At 34.9% G+C, this 24,852-nt stretch overlaps 1 protein-coding gene across 1 annotated transcript; it reads left to right on the top strand.

Moving 5' to 3' along the window:
• The first annotated feature begins 1,629 nt into the window (after positions 1 to 1,629).
• LOC139859084 (putative F-box protein At3g25460) lies at positions 1,630 to 2,957 on the top strand. Its single transcript, XM_071847897.1, has one exon. It carries the CDS (start codon positions 1,630 to 1,632, stop codon positions 2,833 to 2,835), a length of 1,206 nt encoding a protein of 401 aa, XP_071703998.1. The 3' UTR covers positions 2,836 to 2,957.
• Positions 2,958 to 24,852: the final 21,895 nt, after the last annotated feature.

Here is a 24,852-nt window from a genome sequence, read left to right as displayed (position 1 = left end):
TTAGGCCCTCGAGTGTTAGAATTTTGGCTTGAACTCGTGACCGTTTCTTTTCTCTTTTCAAGTGCACTTGGTCCTGTTTTAGCAACCGGTTGTGTGAAACTTCGATTAAATGGAACCTTCACCTTATTTTTCCCCTGTTGTTTCTCAACTTTGAGAGCTAGGCAACAAACATCCGCATAACTCCAATAAGACTGCAAGGATACTACATTCGAAATCTCAGAATTTAAACCTCCCAAGAACCTTGCTATGGTCTGTTCTTCCTCTTCTTGAACATCACAACGCATACGAGAGCGATCGAACTCTTGTATGAATTCTTCCACACTCTTGGTTCTCTGCCGCAAGTTATGATATTCGAGAAACGCTTCTTGCCTATAATTTGTAGGAAGGAATTTAGCGCGCAAGAGTTTCTTCATCTTATCCCATGTTTCTACCTTTGATTTTCGGGCATACGCCCTATTTTTTCGAACATTATCCCACCACAAGGAAGCATGTTTGCGTAATTTAATCGCCACAAGCTTTACCTTAAGGTGTTCGGGGATATCCTTAATGTCAAACACCCGTTCATCGGTGCTTAACCAATCCAGAAAATCGTCGGTGTGCATCGTTCCTGTGAATTCCGGGATCTCCACCTTCATTCCAAGATTGCGCAAAGGATCGTCATGTCCTCTACGATAACCCCTTGGGTTAGCGAACGGGTTTCTGTCATCCCAAAGGCCATGGGAAGAAGAGTCAGACCCCGAATCTTCATCGTCCCGATGGTTATTCATCTCCAATTCAGCGATTCGTTTTTACAGCCGTTCAATTTCAACATAAGGATCAGGGTCATTGATTCTTACAGATCTGTAAGCACCACGACGAGGTTGTTCAGCCATCCTGGACTCCTGATACCACTTAATGTAAAGATTGAGATCGTGGCTAAACAAGAATGATGAACGCTGCACTGAATAGTTACACAAGGCTTAAAGCCATTTTATTAATTCACGAGAATATGAAAGAAAAAAAAAAGAATCCCCTGGAAAAATACCCTACGCTGTCTATTTATAAAAGCTAATGGACTTAGAGTCCTTATTGAATTAAAATAGCTAAATAAATAAGGATAAAGATAAACTAATTAAATAAAAATATTTAGAATCCTGGAAGAATTCTATATCGCTGCTGCAGCTGATTCTGTCTTGTGCTTCACGTCCAAGTTTCCACCAGCCCAAAATAATCTTTAAGTCCAATATTTTTCCTGGATATCCTTTGATACACTTGGCACAATTTCTGCTGCGCAGGCCCATTACCTCCTACAGGCCTATTACCAACCGTACCTGCATCAGGTACTGTAGCTACAGTAGCGGGTATGCGGGTCGGGTATGTGGAGCGGGTCAGGGGATCCGGATGGTATTGGGTTAGTGATTTAGGGGTGTTGGGCAAATCATGTTTTGAAAAAAAAAGAAAAAAAAAAGAAGTGGTGCCAACCAATCATAGGTTGACACCATTTACCACAATTTATATATATATATATATATATATATATATATATATATATATATATATATATATATATATATATATATATATATATATATATATATATAAATAGTTGATCAGAAACCCTAAAAACCCTAAATCTATTGAAGAATCTCAATGTCGAAAGAGGTGCCAGAAGACGTAATCATCGATATCCTGTTAGAGGTGCCAGAAGATGTAATCATCGATATCCTGTTGCGTGTTCCTACAAGATACATTCTCCGTTTCAAATCTATTTCCAAATCATGGTACGCCCTTTTTCAAAACCCTAATTTCATCTCCAAACATTTTTTTCATAATCAATCCACCCTTTCAGATCCAGCTTTCCTTTTTACACTTACAGAATCCTCCATCTCAGCTTCCCCATCTGTTTGTACCGTTGGTTTGATCTTATCTGATTTTTCATACAAATCAATCAAAATCCCAATTGAAATCCACGTTTTGAAACCGTTATATGTTTGCGGGAGCTGTAACGGGTTGATTTGTTTGAGTATTTTGCCACTTGGTTCGGTTATTCTGTTATGGAATCCTGCTACTAGGGTTTTTAAAGACTTGCCTATTTCGCCTATTGATCATTCTGGATATCGTCCATCAGCGGTTGTGTTAGGTTTTGGGTTTGATGATGTTATAAAGGATTACAAGGTGTTGAGGATTTTGCATAATGGTTATTCGATGAAGCAAGTTGAGATATACTCGTTGAGTACCAATTCATGGAGGGAGATTAAGATTAACACTATTGTTGGTTTTATAATCGTTGAGTCGGCATGTAGAGTTTTTTTTAATGGGAAGTTTTATTGGGATGCCGTTAGCGTTGTGGATAATCATCATACGAAATTGATTGTGTGTTTTGATCTTCGTGAGGAGGTGTTTAATTTTATAATGCCACCCAAGTATGAATTTACTGGACATATTGGAGATAATTTGAATGTTGATTGGCATGTTGTAGCAATAAAGGAATCACTAGCAGTGATCGGTTGGTTAAGTCTTGTGTCTGGGGTGACCATGTTTGAGGTGCGGGCGATGAAAGAATATGGAGTGTGGACGAAATATACGTCATTTGAACTTCAAGAAACTAGGTTTGTCAGACTATTGGGGTGTGGATTAAAAGGTGAGATTTTGTTGGAGAAGGATTATAAACAACTAGTTCTGTATGATCCGATTTCAGAAAGGGTTAACAATTTAGAGAATTTTGGGTATGTTACCAGGTCTAAGGTGTTTAATGTCTTTAATCATGTTGGAAGTTTAATTCCTATTAATGGTGGGAAGGTTGCCACAAGGACTAATTTATCCTCTATTGTTCGTGACCCTTTCTTTGTTCAATAGATGGACTTGACAATCGAGTAATTTTTCTCTATCCTAATCTTTAAATGTTTCCGTTTCAGTTTATTAGAAAACTTACCTTGTTTAAGTTGTTGAGTTTACTTGGTACTCACTATCTTGTTTATGACTGTTAGAACTATCCTTAGTTAGTTGGTTGGTTATCTTGTTCAAAAGAAATGACATGCTATCAACAAGTACTTATAGAGACGTGTGGTATTTTCTCAAAGCTATTATTTAGATTCTAATGTAAGAAACTTTTTTCGATTCCTCATACATACGATACGATTAATGCGTTACTGTCGGAGGACAGACAGGTAGGTGACAAACTAGGCTCCAACCGGGAATCGTCTTTTGTCTATATAATGATAAAACATTGACCACTTATGTTTGATCGATATCTCTCAATTAATAAATAATTACATGTAATTGTTTTGGTAACCTGATGTGACTGTCACAAAGCATTGACTTGTTGAGAGCTGTAAATACAAAATAGTCATTACAACAACAACAACAACAAAACCCAATCCCACATGTGTAGGGTATGAGGGAGGTGAGACGTAGACAATCTGATGCAGAATTATGTGTTGATTGTAAAAATCCAAGTCCAACAACAGGCCCAAATCCATCACAAAAGCTGGCCAAGTATTTGATAGTATTTGGGCCGAAGAGCATGCGAAGGGGAATCGGGTAATATGGTGGTCAGATAATGCTTCCGTTTAAATTGCAAGCATACTAGGAGTTTTAGAGTTTCATGTTTATCCATAAGTTAATATTTTTATGATTAGTTATTCTATGTTTATCTATTATCAAAGAAAGTAGTCGGTTCCTACTTTCTTGATGTTAGTTATTTAGTACTCCGTATTAGCTTATCTTGTTATCTAGCCACTATATATATAGTGATGATATTGGAGTTTAATAAAGAAAGTAAAAGTTGTTAAATGCCTTAGAGGCTTTATCTCTTTCGTGAGCTATAAACAGACGCGAGGTTTGTTTATTTTGAGTTCACAATTTATTATCTCTATTGTTTAAGCCATCGATCCTTTATTCCGCATTATGTGGTATCAGATTTCAGGCATGGCTAAACAAACTGAGATCGAGAGACTGAATCGCAAGATTCAAGAGTTGTAAGATATGAAAAATCTCTTGCGTGATATAGAGATGAAGCTTGAAAATCTTGAATTTTCAAGAGAGGCTCAATCAGATGAATTTGTTGATTCGGTTGATCAAGTTTTTAACGTGGAGTATGTTACCGAACCTTGTGTGATTGAAGACACCTTACCTATTTATGATACTGACGTTGAGGAAGAAGAAGAGAATGTTGTTGAAGAATTTGGTCACGAAGAAGAAGATGATGATTCTTCTATCTATATCAAGGATTCCCAAATAAGTGCTACACATGCTATGTTGGAAGAAGAGTTTAAAATGTTTGGTTTCACTAAGTCCGATGACATTCAAGTTCAAAGCAATAGGAAACTTGAATTTTGTTTAGGCTTGGTTGAATTTAAGGCTCTTAATGTTGTCCATAAGTTAATTGGTGGACGTAATGCCGTTGGAGAAAAGCTTAAGCCACAGGTTCATGTGTTAGAAAAGTTTAACGATAATGCATACAAGAATGAACTTTCGGGTAGTTACAATTATTTGGTCACTTTTAATGTTTGTGATTTGTCTTGCGATGATTTAGACTCGAGGACGAGTCTTCTCGAAGAAGGGGAGGATGATGCATATCCGTACGATCCAGGTGGACTTAGTTTAATAATTTAGTGGGCTGTTCATACTTGGAAGTTGAACCAAGGATGTGTGGGCCGAAATAAGATATGTGATAATCAAGAACTTGGCTTTCTTCAAATTTGCCCCAAGAATTAAATTAGGCTATAGTATGCACGTGGGATTAAAGAGCTAAGTCAAGAGTTGTGATAACATTCAAACTCTTGTTGTCCTTATCTTTAAAGTTTAAAGTTATCGTTTATTATGTTCCCGTATATTTATGTTGACGTTAGTTTTCAGCTTCATCAGTTTTGTTGATTAAGTTATAAAAAGAATAAGTAAACCGAGAAGGTTAGTAAACCGAGAAAGTTTTCTGTTATATTGAACCGAGAAGGTTCTTCGGGTTAAACCGTGAAGGTTTAACAATTTATCTATCTTTATTGTTTAAGCCATCGATCCCTTTATTCCGCATTACAATCCTTCCTCTACCCTAGAATAAAGAGAAGTCATTTCTCCTCCCGAGTGAAACACTCCAAGGCTAGAGAAAGTCTTCCCTCTCTATGTATATATATATATATATATATATATATATATATATATATATATATATATATATATATATATATATATATATATATGTATAGTGGTAGGATCAAGAGGGAAGTAACCATTCGGGGGGAAGCAAAAACTTTTTTTTTCGTTTTTTGAAAAAACTTTGTTCACGAACATTATAGATGAGATGAAAATATGAACATTTAGTAGAGACACTTTGTGATAAATGTTTTTATTTTGGCGGGAAAACGCTCGAAGAAGTAATATATAACAATTATCGTGTTTTTCGAGCGTATTTTGAGGTTTTAGCTATTGGGGTTTAGATATTAGGGTTTATAGGGTTTAGATATTAGGGTTTAGAAATTTAGGGTTTAGGGTTTAGATTTAGGGTTTAGATTGAGTTTTTAACACGAACGGTTTAGAGTTTAGGGTTTAGGGTTTATGGATAAACCCAAAACACCAAACCCTAAACCCTAAACCCTAAACTCTAAATCGGGCTAAATTTTACTTCACAAAACATAAAAAAAACGTTCATATTCTTCACGAACAATATTATCTTGAATGTTATTTTTGTCGATCATTTTTCCGCCTAAATAATAACATTCATCACGAAGTGTCTCTTCTAAATGTTCATATTTTCGTGTGATCTTGATGCCGGAAAAAAAAATTCAAAAAAAAAAAAACGAAATTTTTTTTTTTTTTTGCTTCCCCCCGCTTCCCCCCGATTGGTTACTTCCCCATTGATCCTGCCCCTATATATATATATATATATATATATATATATATATATATATATATATATATATATATATATATATATATATATATATATATATATATATAAATTTTTTCTTCTCTTATTTCTTTTCTTCCATTCTAATAATAAAATAATAAAGTTCTGGTATATAGGAAAATGTGGAAGTTGGTTGGAGATTTTGTTTTTTGTTTCATCTGTTTTTAGTCTTCTCTGTTTCCAAATTTTCAACTCCTCGCATTGATGCTACAGCATTTTGGCCAGGTATATACATTTCGCGTTTTGATTGATATACTTGACTTTTTGTTTTAGGTACACCCATCAATAATTATATTATGTAGTTAAGAAATAACAAATGTTTTGAGTTTTACTGACGGCTCCCAGGAAATTCATCATCTTTTGTGTATCTTCATCTGATTTTTAAAATGAAGCACAATTTTATCACATCCAGTCTTTGTTATTGATAAAATCATTCGAACAAGAATTAGCAAATCTCTTTCCAGAAAAGGATAAAGTTTTTCACTTTATTGGTAGGTAATTGTTGTTGCCCTCGAATTCTGGCTGGGATCTTTTAACCAGATACTATGATGCATATCTAGCGAAATCAGATGTAAAAATTGATATTCAAGTCATAACCTTTGATCCTAGAATTGCAACTGTTTTCGCTAATGCTAAATTTACATCGAATCGGGCTATACCAGACCATGTAGTCGCTTATTCGTTAGACAATAACCTTATTCCAAAAATAGAGACAATGGAATCTTTTACTATCGCAAAAGGAAAAGGAAACTCGATAGCTGTTCTAGTAACATCATTAAGCTACAAATATTTTGAGAAAATACGAGATATGTATCAGGAACATTCAACTGTAGTTTGCGACGTGAATTTAAAATAAAATTATAGATTTTTTGAACAAATGAACAATTACGTTTATGTTTTTATATAATTTTACTAAAGTCTATGTTTATGGTTTTTTTTTCTATATTTACACAATTTTAAAATTTATTATTTAAATGTATAAAAAATCTAATCCTATTAAACCCGGATTAACCCTTGAGTCGCCGATTTTCTTCTTCCAAAGTCGCGACCAATTACGCCCAGAGTAGTGAGTTTGGTAAAGATAAAGGAAGTAAAGTCTTGTTTACTAATTTCAAACTCTGTTCTTAAGTGGTCTAATTGAAGTTGACATCTCAATGTTCTTATAGTTACTGATTTTCCACAAAGAGAAAGGATAAGATACTATAAGCAAGCATACAAATGAAAGACCCTAAAAACCAATCAATTTGTACTCAAACTATACAAGAAACTAAAAGAATTTTAACAGCTAAAGGCTGACCTTTCAAGATTATTGAAACAACAAGAGTTTGAAAGACATCAGTCTTTGGGGCGTGCTAACCGCGATGAACTAAATGAACAATAGTCACTTATCACAAGAAGTGCCCTTGCACTTGCCTTGTAGAGTTGTGGTCAATATACGGTGCAATTGTTGTAACGTTTGCTACCTTAGATCTGCCTGCAAGTTACAAACCCGTATTAAATTCAAAGTTTTGACGTGACATGTTTGTAAAGTAACACATTCTTATATGTGGGACTTTGATTTGCATCCATTAGCTGATTATCTCATGCAGTTGGGTCATTATAAGTCAAAGAGTTGGTCAAACCTTGAGAAGTTAATAAGAACAAAAGCCACTTATCAACATGAAGCATCGTTCGGCTGGTGACTTTTACATGCCAGAAATCATGTGAAAAAACATCAGATTTCGCAACTATGCTTTCAATCCGGAAGATTTCATATTCTCGTTATCAGGCGTATGAGAGTTTACTGATGACCGTACATCATCGATTAGCCATTGTGCATAATCCATATTTTTCAGCATACTTGTTTATTTTTATAATTAGTAATTAAATAATTAATTAATGTCAATGTCAAATATGATTTACAAAGGTTGTAGTATTTCAGTTATGGTACTTTTGTTAATGAAATGATGATGATGATTTAGGGGTTTATATAAATTACATGCTTTAGAAGTACACACTTTGGGCAACTTCTTTTAACCCATTCTTTTAGTTGACCCGTTAAAGACAAAAAAACATAACCTGAACCCATCTGTTCACAAGTATATAGGTAGGAATTGTATAATTTTGTTGTTTTAATCACTTTTATGTATTATGTATGTATATGTATATTGTACAGATTACCCAGTGTAACAGAAGGAGATAATGCCATATGGATCACTGAGATATACCAAAAATAATCATCGTCATCAGGATCAAGGGTTTTGGTTTGGTGTCCACCAGAAACTATTAATTTAGCTGACTTTTAAAAGACATTTCTTAATTCAATATATGCTTGTAAAGATGAGCAACTCGTTTCTTTTTAATATTAATGTAGATGTAGATGTAGATGTCAATAGAAGATGAACTCTACTAATTCTAGTATTTAAATTTAAACAATGCAAAATGTTACAATATTATGTTTTGGACTTTTGGGTTTGAATTGTTTGTGTTATGTGTTACTAAACATATTCCCGTAAGGGTGTGAAAAGGTCCAATTACATATTTTTTTTGGGAAGTGATATGTACACAACTCAAAATTATTATGTACACAACCATCATGCTTTACAGTGATATACAATACAACACTGTAAAGCATGATGGTTGTGTACGTAACAATTTTGGGTTGTATACATATCATTACCCTATTTTTTTTTCGTTGATACTAGTATTTATTTATTTATTTATTTATGTACGGAGTTTTTATGTATCTGGCTTAAGATCAGATTTACTAGCATCTTTAGGCCACTTCTTATCTCCCATCAAATTGCACGTTAACATTAGCTAAACTAGTCCGGGTTCGGCCTGCGCGATGCGGCGGGGGGCTTTCGGATTGCATATTCATATTTAACATAGCTTTATGTATTTACACAAGGGAAAACGGCCCATGTGTTAACCGCCGTTTTAGGTGTTGTTGTCTTTAGTGTTTTTTAAAATATGCCGGGTTCGAGCGTAGTTAGTTTCGTTTTGTTGATAAAAATATTTCGAGTCTAACGGTGCTGGTGAAAAAATTTAACTCGCGACGAGAAGGAAGATACGAGATGTCGTTGTGTTTAGCGTTTTTTAAAAAGTGCCCGTTTCGAACGCACTTTTTTCGTTTTGTTCATAATTTTTTTTCGAGTATGACGTTGTTGTCGAACAAATTTAACTCGCGGCTAGCGGGAAGATACTGGGCTGTCGTTGTGTTTAGCGTTTTTTTAAAAAGTGTCCGTTTTGAACGTACCTAGTTTCGTTTTGTTCATAAAATTATTTCGAGCTTAACGGTGTGGTCGGTGTAATTTAACTCGGGGCGATGAGGAAGATACGGGGTATCGAAGTGGTTGGGTGGAGTTTTTATTTTAGTTGAGAAAATTTCTGTTTTACCCCCTGAAGTTTGAGGTAGTTTTTGTATGTTGATTATAGTTAAGGGGGGTATTTTGCAGTTTCTGTGTGGGATTTTTGGTCAATGTCGTTTTGACCGGATTTTGAAGAGGGGTGGGTGTCAAACGAGTGAACGACAGACTTTCCCACCCCTTTTAGTATGTAAGGGTTAATTGCTCATGTGAGCCAAGTAGCTCGCCAGCCATCCTTGCAACGATCACTAAACAAAACACTCATGGGACCCACTTATTTTTTACAGTAGTACTTTGTGCTTTATATATTGTACACATTATATTTGATATACTCTACTATATTAATATATCTGTCGGTATTATTTGGTGTAAAATAACGAGGGGTTAGTTAAAGAAATGTTAAAGTGTAACGACCCTGGATTTTCTAACGTTTATTTATTAATAATAATTATTATTAATACGTGTGATTAAACGAATGTACGATATTACATTTACTTGTTGCCATGATTGCCCGAAACGTCTTTGTGACACGCGAAACTTACACGAATAATATTTTCAAGTATTATTTACATTCATGATTAAGTTTTATTAATCATCTTAATTAACTAAGGTTGTTAGTTAATTACTTGGGCTTTATTTGGGTTTACTTGTTAATTACATACATACTTGGGCTTTTAATTGAACTTGGGCCTTTATTAAGTGTTATTGGACTTGATTAGCCCACCCTACTTCTTTCATGGACTCATTAACCCATTTTAATGTGTAAGTATCACCTTATGATGCAACTAGTTAGTTAACTTAGTAAAGAATCAAATTACTTGTTCATTCCCATGCAATCACCCCTATTATCCAACTTTTGAACCTTTAACTTGCATGAACTAGTGAACAAACTCCTCCCCCCTCCCCACATGTGAAAACCATCGGTTTTGGTTAGCTAGGGGGAGTGTTCAAATTTTTTTTTTTATTTACTTATCACTTGTATCTCCATTCTCTCATTACAAACACACACTAATACTTCACTTTTCTCTCATATTTTCTCTCTTTTTCTCTAAAAGATTGTAAGTAACTTGAACTTGTTTCTTCTCTTCTTTTCTTGCCAAAACCGAAGCACACACATGAATCATCATCATCTTTTGTTACTTGTTGTTGCTTACTTAATTATTGTTTAATTACTTACTAGTTGTTAATGTTGGTGTTAGTTACTTACTTACATGTTACAAGAATCAAACTCCTTAGTTTGATTCTCCATTTATCTTGTATTTACAAGAACACTCAAGAACATAACTCACTAGTTATGTTCTACATGTACTTTCTTTAAAGATTGCAAGTTCATGTGTTGATTAAAATCATACTTGTAGTTCTTGAAGTAAACTTAAGATTTACTTTTCTTAAAGATCAAACTTTGGTTGAATCTTTAAAGTATGAACAACCATGAACAAATTACTTGTTTACTTAGTTTACTTCTTCATTTTATACACTTTATTTTCATGTTGTTGGTTGTTATTGGTCAAGTGTTACTAGTTAACCTTGATCTCATTAATCTTGAACTAAAGTTAACTTGAAAGTTCAAGAACACACAAATAAGTTTTCTTTAAATATAACTTTGTATACTTATGCTTGATCTAGACTTTTGAGTCTTGGATCTTCAAGATCAAACTAAAGAACTATGTTCTACAACTTAAGATCTTGATTTCATAAGTTCACTTTCAAGTTTGTAACTTATTATTAGTTTTAAAGTTCATGTATGTGTTAGATCTAAGACTTTGATGTAACTTTGGTTCATCAAACTTCATACAACTCTTAAGTGAGTTGTGCTTCATGTCTTAGACTTACACTTGGGTTATGATGGTCAAACCATGATAAAGATGATGTAAACATATCAATGAGTTGTACACTTGAAGCTATAGGCATCAAGGATGAGAACCATGATGAACATCAAGCACCAAACTCACCGGAACCCATTATTTTACTGCTTTCTGTCTCCTACCTACTGTTTTCTGGTTTCTGTAACATACCAGTACACCTGGGCTACTGTAACCATGATTTTCAGATAGATCTTTTCGAGTAGATAACTTTTCATATAGGACTCGACTTAATCCGAGTTACGGTTTAGGATTTATGGCCCTCCGATCGTCACTATGTCCTTTTAACGTTGTGCAGAAATTTCTGACCTACTCGCACTTAGACCTTCGCCACGGTCAAACGAAGACGAGTTTGCTTCTGTAAATTTTACCACACTTAAAGGACTCATATACGGAGCCATGGCCAATGGTCTCACCTTAATTCAGTAAGGGTAGAGGCCGTGGTGACTGACTGAAGTCAGCCTTTGTTTTAAACTACTTTCATGAACGAAACCTACTTTACACCTTTTGTTAAATGATGAATGATGATGACCCTTAAGACCTTATTTACATACTTTTAAACCTTTTCGGACGATTTACTTACTTAGTACTATTTGACTTAGGTTGAGGACCCGTTTGGACAACCTTCATTACTTGCTTACTTTCCGAGTCATACTTTACCGCTACTTTATCATTGTGAGTTATAGCATTCCCTTTTTACTTTAACTTATTTTGGGAACTGAGAATACATGTGGATTTTATGTTTTACATACTAGGCACGAGTACTTAAACTTATATATGTGTGGGTTATACAACGGCATAAACATTCCCTTTAGCTCGGTAACGTTTAATCGTTGGTTTTTGAACCATGAACGCGAATCTTAGATATGGATCCATAGGGTTTGACATCCCCACTAGGGCAAGTCGCACTAGCATTTAACGAGTGTTTAATACTTCGTAAACATACGCACTTGCCAAGTGTACTTTCAGGGGGTATAAACGTTAAGTTAGTTACCAAGTGCCCACGGTTAACATATACTTTATCATACTGTTTTGAAACGCTCTTTGTAGCACTGAAATCTCGTGACCTACCTTACATACTGTTATACTTAAACTATAGCTCACCAACCTTTGTGTTGACGTTTTTAAGCATGTTTTTCTCAGGTGCTTAAGGTTATTTGCTTCCGCTGTCGTGCTAGTCTTGCCGTAGACACCCGCTGCTCTAGTGTTATCACCACATGAACTGTTTAACTGCATTCAAACTTTAATACATTTGAACTATGTTTTGTAACGACCTAAGGGTCACATACATTTATTCATGCTTGCTATTCGTAGAAGCATACTATTGGTGTAAAACAATTGATGTCGGTTATGACGTCATCTTTTTATCGTGAATGCAACTTCTTTTATTACAGCATGTAGTACTTAACCTTGTAATGATCCTGTTGTTGATGATTCGTACACGATGGTTTTGTACGGGGCATCACATTTGATATCAGAGCGTTGGTTGTAGGGAATTAGGATGAATTAGTGAGTCTAAGACCGACCGAGTAGGATTCACTAATATGACTAATCTTCAACTTGCTAGTTTACTTGTTTCCGCTGAACTTACTGCATGCTGCTGCTTACTTTTACTGCTATATGCCGTATGATATTACATGATTTCACCACTATATGATATTACTTGCTTTCGATTGCATGCTACTTCCGTACGATTCGTTATTATTGCCATGCTACTTATTGTTATACATGATTTAAACTGTTGGCCTAATACGTGCTTGCTTTATGACTTACTGACATAGAAAATTTATTTTTCCTTGTTCAGATGTCGGATGTTCCACCTGCTATCGTTTTGGGTAGTTTAGACTCTTCAGCTACCCCACCTACCACCGTTGCCGATCCACCGATCCCGATACGCACGAGTGACCCCGGCGCTTCATCTTCCGGGACTAGCAGCCAGCCGCCTGCACCAGTGGCTACTATTGACGGACACGTGGACCATACGGAGATTCCAGCTCCGTCTGCTCTCGGACCCTCGGAGCCACAACCCCGCATCGGTGGTGTTGTGATTCTCGCGGAGTTCGGGGAAGGGCCATTCCGTAACCATATGCGCATGTCGTGCCGACGCGCTCCTAATGGACGTTTAGTGCCGATTCCGCCATTCAGATACAGACAGATGATGGCCGCTCATGGACGACCAGTTCAGCCACCCGTGTTACCACCGCATGATTCTGATGATCCTTCATCCGATGACTCCTCTACAGATGGCTCCAGTGACTCCGACGAAGAGAACCTTGATGACGTACCTATACAGGCACCCTCCACCCCGCCGAAGAAGCGGTACCGTCCTGATGGCACCGTCATTCCAGGGGTGAATGGAGGTCGTGCTTTCACTGACGTTTTTGGTCGGCGTCGGAGGGTTACTGCCCGTAAACGGCTTGTGCCGTACCCTGCCGACCCACAGATACGTAAGGTTCCCCGTTACGTACTGACTATTTCTGGAGCCAGGACATCTGCACCCCGTTTCGTGCGGTCTGCACCATCCGCTCCACCGGCCCCACCTGCACCACCAGCACCACCCGCCCGCCCCACCAGCTCCCACTGTCAAGGAATTGACAAGGGAGGTGGAAATCCTCCGATCTCGGGTTACTGAGCTCGAGGAGCAGTTGGCTCAGGTTTTAGACATCCTACACCCACCTTCACCGTAGGACCTTTTGTATTAGATTTCACGATGTAATCTAGTTGTAGTTTCATATTTCACTTATGTATTGTACGAATCTATCATGATGTATGAAACTTATTATTAATGAATGGAAACTTTGTGATGTTACTTTTTGCACAAGTGTTCTATTTACGTTACTGTATGGTGTTTTGCGGTACTTGTATCAACTTGCGTTACTTAATTAACATGTGTTGTGTTGTTTACATGTTGGTTGTTATATACTATATTATGATATATTGAATGCTGGATTTTGACTTGAGTCAAAATGTTTGTATAGAACACCATGGCTAACGGTCGATCCACACCTACTGCTGCTCAAATTGAAGAGATGATCCAAGAACGTGTAGCCATAGCCCTAGCAGAAAGAAACCTCCAAGCTCCACCGCCACCACCACCGGTTATCCCACCCGTTCGAAATGGGTGTACTTACAAGGAATTCCAGAGCTGCAAACCACATAACTTCAGCGGCACTGAGGGACCAGTTGGTCTCACCAGATGGTTCGAGAAACTTGAATCAGTATTCCGAGTTAGCAACTGTTCGGAGGACAACAAAACCAAATTTGCTTCTTGCACGCTATCTGACGGCGCACTAACGTGGTGAAACACGTTAGCTCAAGCGAAAGGCATTGATGAGGCATATGCTATGCCATGGGAAGCATTTAAGTGTGCCATGATTGAGGAGTATTGTCCGAGAACCGAAATACAAAAGATGGAGATGGAATTCATGCAGTTAAAGGCCGTTGGGAACGACCTTGATAGTTACAACAGGAGATTTTTAGAACTAGCCCTGATGTGTCCGACAATGGTCACCCCAGAATTCAAGCGAATGGAGAGATACTTCTGGGGACTCCCTAAGAGCATTAAGGGAAACGTCACCTCATCCAAACCACTAAATGTTCCCTAAGCGATGCACATGGCGCATACTTTAATGAATCAGATAACCATCAATGAACCGGAGAAAACTAAGTCTGAAGCGGGTACTAGTGAGAAACGCAAATGGGATAACCACAATAACAACAACAACGGGGGAAAGAACTATGATCAGAACCCGGCGAAACTACATGAGGGTTTTAGGGGAAACAACAACGGTGGAAACCCCAACCCCAACAACAACACCAACTCCAACCCAAACTACAAAGGAACCTTACCACAATGCAAGCGGTGCTACAAGCACCATACTGGGTATTGTAATGTTGTGTGTGAGAAGTGCCAACGGGCTGGGCATATCGGAAAAGACTGCAAGGTCACCACTTTGAATGGGAGGCCGAACCCCACAGGGCCAAGGAAGTGTTACGAATGCGGGCAGACAGGCCATTTCAGAAATGCGTGTCCAAATAAGCAAAAAGATGGCGGACCACCGCGTTCTAGAGCTTTCAATGTTAATGCAAGGGACGCACGCGAAAACCCGACTTGGTGACAGGTATATTCAAAATCAACAATCTTTTAGCTTCTGTCTTGTTTGATACTGGTGCGGATAGAAGTTATGTATGTAGACATTTTTGCGATAAGATTAATTGGTCATTAGTCCCGTTAAAAGAGAGTATGCTTGTCGAGGTCGCCAACGGTAAACTTGAAAAAGTTGACCATATTAGTCGTGGAGCTATTATCATCATAGCTGGTGCAGATTTCGAAATTGACTTGATACCCATCAAACTGGGAAGTTTTGACGTGATCGTCAGTATGGATTGGTTGAGCAAGATAAGAGCCGATATTATCTGCGGAGATAAAGCACTTCGCATACCACAAGGAGATGTCGAACCACTGGTTATCTATGGAGAGAGATGTACCTCGAAGCTGAACCTCATTAGTTGCGTGAAAGCGCAAAAGATTATGAAGAAGGGACGTTTTGCTGTCCTAGCACATGTGAAAGCGGTAGAAACTGAGGTGAAGAGCGTGAACGACGTTCGAATTGTGAACGAATTTTCCAATGTTTTCCCTGAGGAATTGCCTGGATTATCGCCGCCGAGAGCCGTAGAGTTTCAGATTGATTTAGTGCCAGGAGCTGCACCTGTAGCTCGCGCACCTTATAGACTCGCACCTTTCGAGATGCAAGAATTACAAAGCCAACTACAAGAACTACTTGACCGTGGATTTATCCAACCAAGTTTCTCGCCTTGGGGCGCACCTGTGTTGTTTGTGAAGAAGAAGGATGGATCCTTCCATATGTGTATCGACTACCTTGAGCTCAACAAATTGACAATCAAGAATCGGTATCCTCTTCCACGAATTGATGATCTTTTTGATCAACTACAAGGATCGAGCGTTTACTCAAAGATCAATTTACGATCCGGTTATCACCAGTTGAGAGTGAAAGAAAGCGACGTGATGAAAACTGCATTCAGGACCCGTTATGGTCATTATGAGTTTCTCGTGATGCCATTCGGTTTGAAAAATGTACCTGCCGTGTTCATGGACCTTATGAATCGTGTCTGCAAGCTTTACTTGGACAAGTTTGTTATCGTCTTCATAGATGATATCCTCATCTACTCTAAGAGCGAAGAAGAGCATGAGCAACACCTCCGAATGGTACTTGAACTCTTGAGACAAGAGCAACTTTACGCCAAATTCTCCAAGTGTGAATTTTGGTTGAAGGAAGTTCAATTTCTGGGTCATGTTGTGAGCGACCAGGGTATCAAAGTTGATCTCGCCAAGATTGAAGCCATCAGCAAGTGGGAGACCCCCACTACTCCAACTCACATTCGCCAATTCCTAGGTCTCACCGGTTACTACCGAAGGTTCATTGAAGGATTTTCTCTAATTGCGCATCCTTTAACCGCACTGACTCACAAGGGTAAGAAGTTCATTTGGGAACCCGCACACGAATCAGCATTTCAAACTTTAAAGAAGAAGTTAACCACCACACCTATTCTATCACTTCCTGAGGGCAGTGATGACTTTGTTGTTTATTGTGATGCATCGAAAAGTGGTTTTGGTTGTGTACTGATGCAACGACCAAAGGTTATTGCCTATGCCTCCCGCCAATTAAAGATTCACGAACGGAACTACACTACTCATGATCTTGAACTTGGAGCCGTTGTCTTTGCGCTCAAATTGTGGAGACATTATTTGTATGGAACTAAGAGTACTATCTTCACCGACCACAAGAGCCTCCAGCACATCTTTGACCAGAAGCAACTGAATATGCGACAACGTCGATGGATTGAGACATTCAACGACTACGATTGTGAACTCCGTTATCACCCTGGCAAGGCCAATGTTGTAGCTGACGCTTTAAGCCGAAAGGAGAGGACGACACCTCTTCGTGTTAGGGCTCTAAACATCACCATCCATTCGAACCTCAACAGCCAGATCAGGGTAGCCCAAGATGAGGCTCTCAAGGAGGAGAATATATCTCACGAACATTTGAACATACTTGTCTCTCGATTCGAGGTTAGGGAGTCTGGACTCCGATGTTATGCCGGAAGAATTTGGGTACCTCTTTGTGGAGATCTACGGAACCTTATACTTGATAAAGCACACAAATCGAGATATTCAATTCATCCTGGAGCGGGCAAAATGTACCACGACCTTAAAGAACAGTATTGGTGGCCGAATCTTAAGAAGGACGTAGCGACTTATGTTGGTAAGTGTTTGACTTGCTCGAAGGTTAAAGCCGAGCATCAGAGACTCTCTGGTTTACTTCAACAACCGAAAATCCCACAATGGAAGTGGGAACGAATAACAATGGATTTCATTACTAAGCTACCAAAGACGGTGGGCGAATACGATACTATTTGGGTTATTGTTGACTGCCTTACCAAATCTGCACACTTCCTAGCAATGAAGGAGACGGATACAATGGAGAGACTTGCTCAACTATACATTAAGGAGGTTGTATCTCGTCATGGTGTACCTTTATCGATCATCTCCGATCGCGACCCCCGTTTTGCTTCTAGATTTTGGCGTTCTTTACAAAAAGCCATGGGAACTCGTCTTGACATGAGTACTGCATATCACCCTCAGACTGACGGACAAAGTGAACGAACGATTCAGACGTTGGAAGACATGTTGCGTGCATGTGTCATTGACTTTGGAAAAGCCTGGGAAAGGCATTTGCCACTCGCCGAATTTTCTTACAACAACAGTTATCACTCAAGCATTAATGCTGCACCTTTTGAAGCATTGTATGGCCGTAAGTGCCGATCTCCTATTTGTTGGGCCGAAGTAGGCGAGAAGCAAATCACCGGACCCGAGGTAGTCCATGAAACGACGGAAAATATTGCTCAGATTCAAGCTAGACTTAAGACTGCTCGTAACCGTTAAAAGAGTTATGCTGATCTTAAACGTAAAGACTTTGAATTCAACGTCGGTGATCATGTTATGTTGAAGGTAGCACCTTGGAAAGGTGTGATTCGTTTTGGGAAGCGCGAAAAGTTAAACCCGCGATACATTGGTCCTTTTGAAATCTTGGAACGTGTTGGACCCGTTGCTTACCGTTTGGATCTACCAGCATAATTGAGCTCAGTTCATCCTACCTTCCACGTGTCAAACTTGAAGAAGTGCCTTGCGGCACCGGAACTTATCATAACACTGGAAGAACTTACGATTGATGACAAACTCCACTTCGTGGAAGAACCTGTTGAAATTATGGATCGAGAGATCAAAACTTTGAAACGCAACAAGATTCCGATCGTCCGAGTGCGATGGAATGCCAAACGAGGACCTGAGTTTACTTGGGAGCGAGAGGATCAAATGATGCGGAAGTATCCTCACCTTTTCCCGACTCCTCCATCTACCTCAGCTTAAATTTCGTGACGAAATTTTCTTTAACAGGTGGGTAATGTAACGACCCTGGATTTTCCAACGTTTATTTATTAATAATTATTATTATTAATACGTGTGTGTGAAGACCCGTCCTAATCCATCCGGACGAAGTCCATATCGATTATAAACGATTCACAACAGTTGATTACATCGCGAGGTACTTGACCTCTATATGATACATTTTACAAACATTGCATTCGTTTTTGAAAAGACAAACTTTCATTACATCGAAAGTTGACAGGCATGCATACCATTTCATAATATATCCAACTATAATTGACTTGATAATAATCTTGATGAACTCGACGACTCGAATGCAACGTCTTTTGAAATATGCCATGAATGACTCCAAGTAATATCTATAAAATGAGCAAATACACAGCGGAAGATTTCTTTCGTACCTGAGAATAAACATGCTTTAAAGTGTCAACCAAAAGGTTGGTGAGTTCATTAGTTTAACTTAAACAATCGTTTCCATCATTTTAATAGACCACAAGATTTCAGATTTCCATTTCTCATAAACATACGTCCCATGTATAGAGACAAAAATATCATTCATATGGATTGAACACCTGGTAACCGACATTAACAATATGCATATATAAGAATATCTCCATCATTCCGGGATCCTCCTTCGGACATGATATAAATTTCGAAGTACTAAAACATCCGGTACTTTGGATGGGGCTTGTTGGGCCCGATAGATCTATCTTTAGGATTCGCGTCAATTAGGGTGTCTGTTCCCTAATTCTTAGATTACCAGACTTAATAAAAAGGGGCATATTCGACTTCGATAATCCAACCATAGAATGTAGTTTCACGTACTTGTGTCAATTTCGTAAAACAGTTATAAAAGTTGCGCATGTATTCTCAGCCCAAAAATATAAAGGGTAAAAAGGCAAATGAAACTCACGATACTGTATTTTGTAGTAAAAATACATATGACGTCATTGAACAATGCAGGGTTGGCCTCGGATTTTCGAACCTATATCAATTGTGTATATATTAATACGTATAATGTAAGTTACAAAATTTCATTTATTAATATGTATTATTTATATATTATAGTTTTGTAGAATTTATTCTAACCTTTATTTTAAAACGTATACTTATATTATATTTTATATATATATCGATTTTATGTATATATATCTATAATGATTTACGTTTATATAAATAGTGACATTAATATATTTATATACATATATTTGTGGTTAGTATTGTATTTATCAAATTTTATTAGTTTGTTATGTGAATTATTAATACAATCCTAGTATATACCATAAGTATATATATAGTGTACAAAAGATTTATTTGTTAAAATAATAATTTAGATAATAATGATTTACTAATAATAATAATAATTTTATTAATAATGATAATACTAATAGCAAAAAAAATGAAAATGATAACTGTTAATGATACTAATAATAATAACTCTAAAATAATATTAATACTAATACCATACTTATGTTAATAATAAGGGTTCTAATATTTATAAAATGATAAATGATAATCATAATAATATTAGTAAATATTAATGATGATACTGATAAATATGATATTATTAATTGTAAATGTACTGATGATACAATTATTTATAAACCGGTACAAATTCTAATATTGATGATAATAATATATTTTTATTTCCTTCATAATAATAATAATGATAATCATAATCATAATCCTAATGATGATAAAATACTAAAATGATAAGTTTATTACTAATAATAATATTATTAATACCTATCATAATAATAATAGTAATGTCTATAATACTTTCAAATATGATAACAAGTATGATACTAATAATAACAATAACAATAACAATCAAAACAATCACAATAATAATAATAATACTAATAATAATTAGTATATAATAACAATAATAAAATTAGAAAAGAAAACTACCTCACATGAAAAGAGTTTCAAAAAAAAAAAGAAACTACCGTCCTCTGGAATCGATCTCGTGACCACATGCTCACACGCAAACACTCTCGACCATCCCACCAATTCTGATTCTCTGTACTAATATCGAATTTAAATTTTATATATAAACTGTTTTTCTTCTATTCCTCTTCTTCTCCACAAGTCTCATGGATTCAACAAAACATCAATAACCAAAAAAAAAACAAAATCGGGGTTCCCTTTAAAGCTTCAAAACATTACAGAAAAAAAATAATTTGGGTTCTAAAATAAAAAAAAAATACTAAAGGACTACTGCAGCGTCGGTTCTTGGAACAAAAAAAAAAATTGATTTCGTAATAGATAACATTATAGATAATGTTTATAACACGAAATAGTTTTCTAAACATGTATAAAAACTACTGGAATCGTCAATTTGATCAGAAACATATACACGAACGCGAATTTGTCTCAAGAACAATTGTTGACTTTTTTAAAACTAAACTTTGACTTCAAAATTCAAGATCGATATAAAGATTTGAGAGTTGAGATTTTGCAGATAGATTCAAATAAAGATTTCTAACCTTTCTGCATTTTTAGATTTTGAAACTTTATTCGAAATTGAATTAAGAGAAAAAAAAATTGGAGCGTGCAGAGAAGAAGAAAAAAAAATATCGCTGTGCTCTTTAATCCCATTGGATTTTCTTTTTATTTGATTTGCAATTATACATAATCATGTTGTAATAATAGAGATCGGTTGATAAAAAATGGAGAAAATGTCAACACAGGTTCACGAGTTGGGAGCAGGAAAGAAACAAAAAAATAATAATAATAGAGATAAAGGATACAGAGGTCACGCGTATAATATAGATCCCTACTGTTTTTTTTTTAATTAATAATAATAATATATAATAACAATACTATTAATATCTAATAATATTAATAAAATTAATAATAATGATAAATATAATATTAATGATAATAATAATTGTAAAAATGATAATAATAATAATAATACCATACTAATTATGATAATATTAATATTTTATCGATAATAATAATATTAGTAATAATAATCTAATATATACATCCAATTTCATCTTTATATGATATAAAGTGATATTATGAATACAAATATTGATATTTGACGATACAAATAACATTACTACAATAACTATATTTGTATTTAAATTTAATTTATTAATTTCATCTATTATTATGTAATATTTAATAATTATGTAATATGTATTGTAACATATACTGAATATTATATATTTATGCATTTTAATATAAATATATTATAATATTTATTTACATACTAATTATATTATACTTATGTATGTAATTATGCAAAATATAAATGTTTTATATATGTAAGTATTATATATATTTATTAAAATAGTACATTATTTCATCATAGATATATTATAAATTTCTACATATACATAATATAATAATTATGTATAAAATCATATATATATAGTTATATTTATGTATATATGTATACTACCATATATATAAAATCATGTTTTAAATGTTGAGTAGATGATTAATTATGTATATTTTTACAATTAACTACAAAGTATAACATTGTACATTTAATATTTTGATAACGTTGGTAAAATATGTTTGAATCATTTATATACAATATACTATATATATTCAAAATGAAAATCTTTAGTTATTAAATGTTATCTTTTATAATAACAAAATTACTTAATAGTTCATTAATACTAATATAATTAGTTTTATATATAATTATTTATATTTACATTCTTAGTTACAATTAAAGGTTCGTGAATCGTCGGAAATAGTTAAAGGTCAAATGTTATCATGAAATAGTTCAAACATAATGAGACTCGGTTTAATAGACTTTGCTTATCGAGTCGAATCATATAAGATTGTGTTTAAATTTGGTCGGAAATTCATTTAATAAATTTATATTTAATAAGATTATATTTAATAAATTTATGCATTTTAATATAAATATATTATAATATTTATTTACATACTAATTATATTATACTTATGTATGTAATTATGAAAAATATAAATGTTTTATATATGTAAGTATTATATATATTTATTAAAATAGTACATTATTTCATCATAGATATATTATAAATTTCTACATATACATAATATAATAATTATGTATAAAATCATATATATATAGTTATATTTATGTATATATGTATACTACCATATATATAAAATCATGTTTTAAATGTTGAGTAGATGATTAATTATGTATATTTTTACAATTAACTACAAAGTATAACATTGTACATTTAATATTTTGATAACGTTGGTAAAATATGTTTGAATCATTTATATACAATATACTATATATATTCAAAATGAAAATCTTTAGTTATTAAATGTTATCTTTTATAATAACAAAATTACTTAATAGTTCATTAATACTAATATAATTAGTTTTATATATAATTATTTATATTTACATTCTTAGTTACAATTAAAGGTTCGTGAATCGTCGGAAATAGTTAAAGGTCAAATGTTATCATGAAATAGTTCAAACATAATGAGACTCGGTTTAATAGACTTTGCTTATCGAGTCGAATCATATAAGATTATGTTTAAATTTGGTCGGAAATTCCCGGGTCATCACAGTACCTACCCGTTAAAGAAATTTCGTCCCGAAATTTGAGTGAGGTCGTCATAGCTAACAATAAATATGTTTTCCTGACGAATATGAGTTGATAACTTGAGTTTTATCATCATTGAGTAATATGGATAAAAATAATTCGATTATTCGAAGAGTACGAATGAAGCTATTCACAAAAGGATGAAATGAGAAACAAAGATTTTTTTTTAACTTTTGACGTAGTCAGGTTTGAATTTAGAAAATAAGGCGCGTCTTAACTTTTGACATTGCCTTGGTTGAATTCCGAAATTTAAGGGATTTAAAGAAAATCTTGAAGATCTATAAAATCTGATTCTTCGGGATTTATGGAAATTAAGATCTCTTTAATTAAATACGGTGATCTGCCCCGATTACTACGTCTGATATTTCCAGTATAAATTAAGCTCTTCCTTTCCATTATTCTCACCATTCTTATACTTTCTTTCTTAGTTCATACATCCAAAAGATTCTGAAAATGATTAATCCAGTTCTGATCCTTGTCCTCATCCTTACTATCGCAACAATCATTCTCCTTTTTCAACTTCCACCAGAGGAATCTGCTTTCTTCTACTTCGCCCTCGGGATTATAATGTTTTTAATTCTCCCGTGTCTTTATGTTGCGATAAACATTGATATACACGGTTTGTAATTTATGTGTTGTTATCGGACTTTATATTCTCCCTTATATTTCAAAGTTCTATGCTTTTGTTTTCTCTTCCCGACTTCAAGTCAAGTGAATAATGGTCCAGAATTTATAGATATAGAGTTTCGAATGATTATAATGTTCTAAGCATGAAGGAACGTGATAGCACGATTTGATTTTCAAATTTATCAACATCACGGAAGATAGAACCATCAAGAATACATTTTCTTGATTTGTTACGGAGTTAAGTAGGATGAAAGAGTTATGTAACATGGCACATGATGACGTTATGATCTGTGAATCATCACGTTTCATTTAGAAACTCAACATGACTTACTGTAATATAATCACATTGATCAAGTGTCATTATATTATACTAACTCATGCATCAGTTCCCATCATTACTTCAATAACATTCATATTTTAAGCTTGAAAATTTACAGAATATAGAAACTAACAGTTTCTATATGATGTAATACTGATAGCACGAAAAGATTAATGATTTCAGATAAGAATAGTTATAAAAATATCTCCAGAAATATGGAGGATATTTATAATGAAAGGTACGATAATATCTCAGAATATCTAAGATCAGAGGATGATAGAAACTATTGTCTGCAAGGGTTTAGAGTAAGGAGCAAGTTATTCACTATAGACTTTAGCAGACATTGAATTATTTGGATTCTTTGAAGTCAAACTTATTCTTTGTGATTTATCCACGGCTTTCTTCATAGTTTCGCATAATCTACTTTTCGGTACTATATTTTCTATTGAATGTTTCCAATATATTGATACACAGGAAGCACGAAGAGGTATATAATTTCGAACGAGAATATTTATGAAAATATCCTCAGAAATATCAAAGATATTGATGATGATATTTTGGAATTTCTAAGTTCGACGGTTGATGGAGAAAGATTTTCCGCAAGATTTTAACATGACTTCGGAGCAAGATATTCTCTAAAGATTTCAACGGATCCAGAATTACCTGAATCCTTTGAATATAGGATTTGGTCCTTGTATTTGTCCTTGGTCTCCTTCATGGGTAACTCAATCTGTTTTTCAATACCCAATTTTCTATCGAGCGTTCCTAACACTCCTT

The sequence above is a fragment of the Rutidosis leptorrhynchoides genome, chromosome 7, assembly GCF_046630445.1.
Source record: "Rutidosis leptorrhynchoides isolate AG116_Rl617_1_P2 chromosome 7, CSIRO_AGI_Rlap_v1, whole genome shotgun sequence".
Classification (NCBI taxonomy): domain Eukaryota; kingdom Viridiplantae; phylum Streptophyta; class Magnoliopsida; order Asterales; family Asteraceae; genus Rutidosis; species Rutidosis leptorrhynchoides.
Note: the sequence above shows the minus strand (reverse complement) of the source record. Positions and strands in the feature narration are given on the sequence as shown.

Coding starts and splice junctions, on each gene's coding strand:
- LOC139859084 (XM_071847897.1), top strand. CDS start 1,630: ATGTCGAAAGAGGTGCCAGAAGACGTAATCATCGATATCCTGTTAGAG.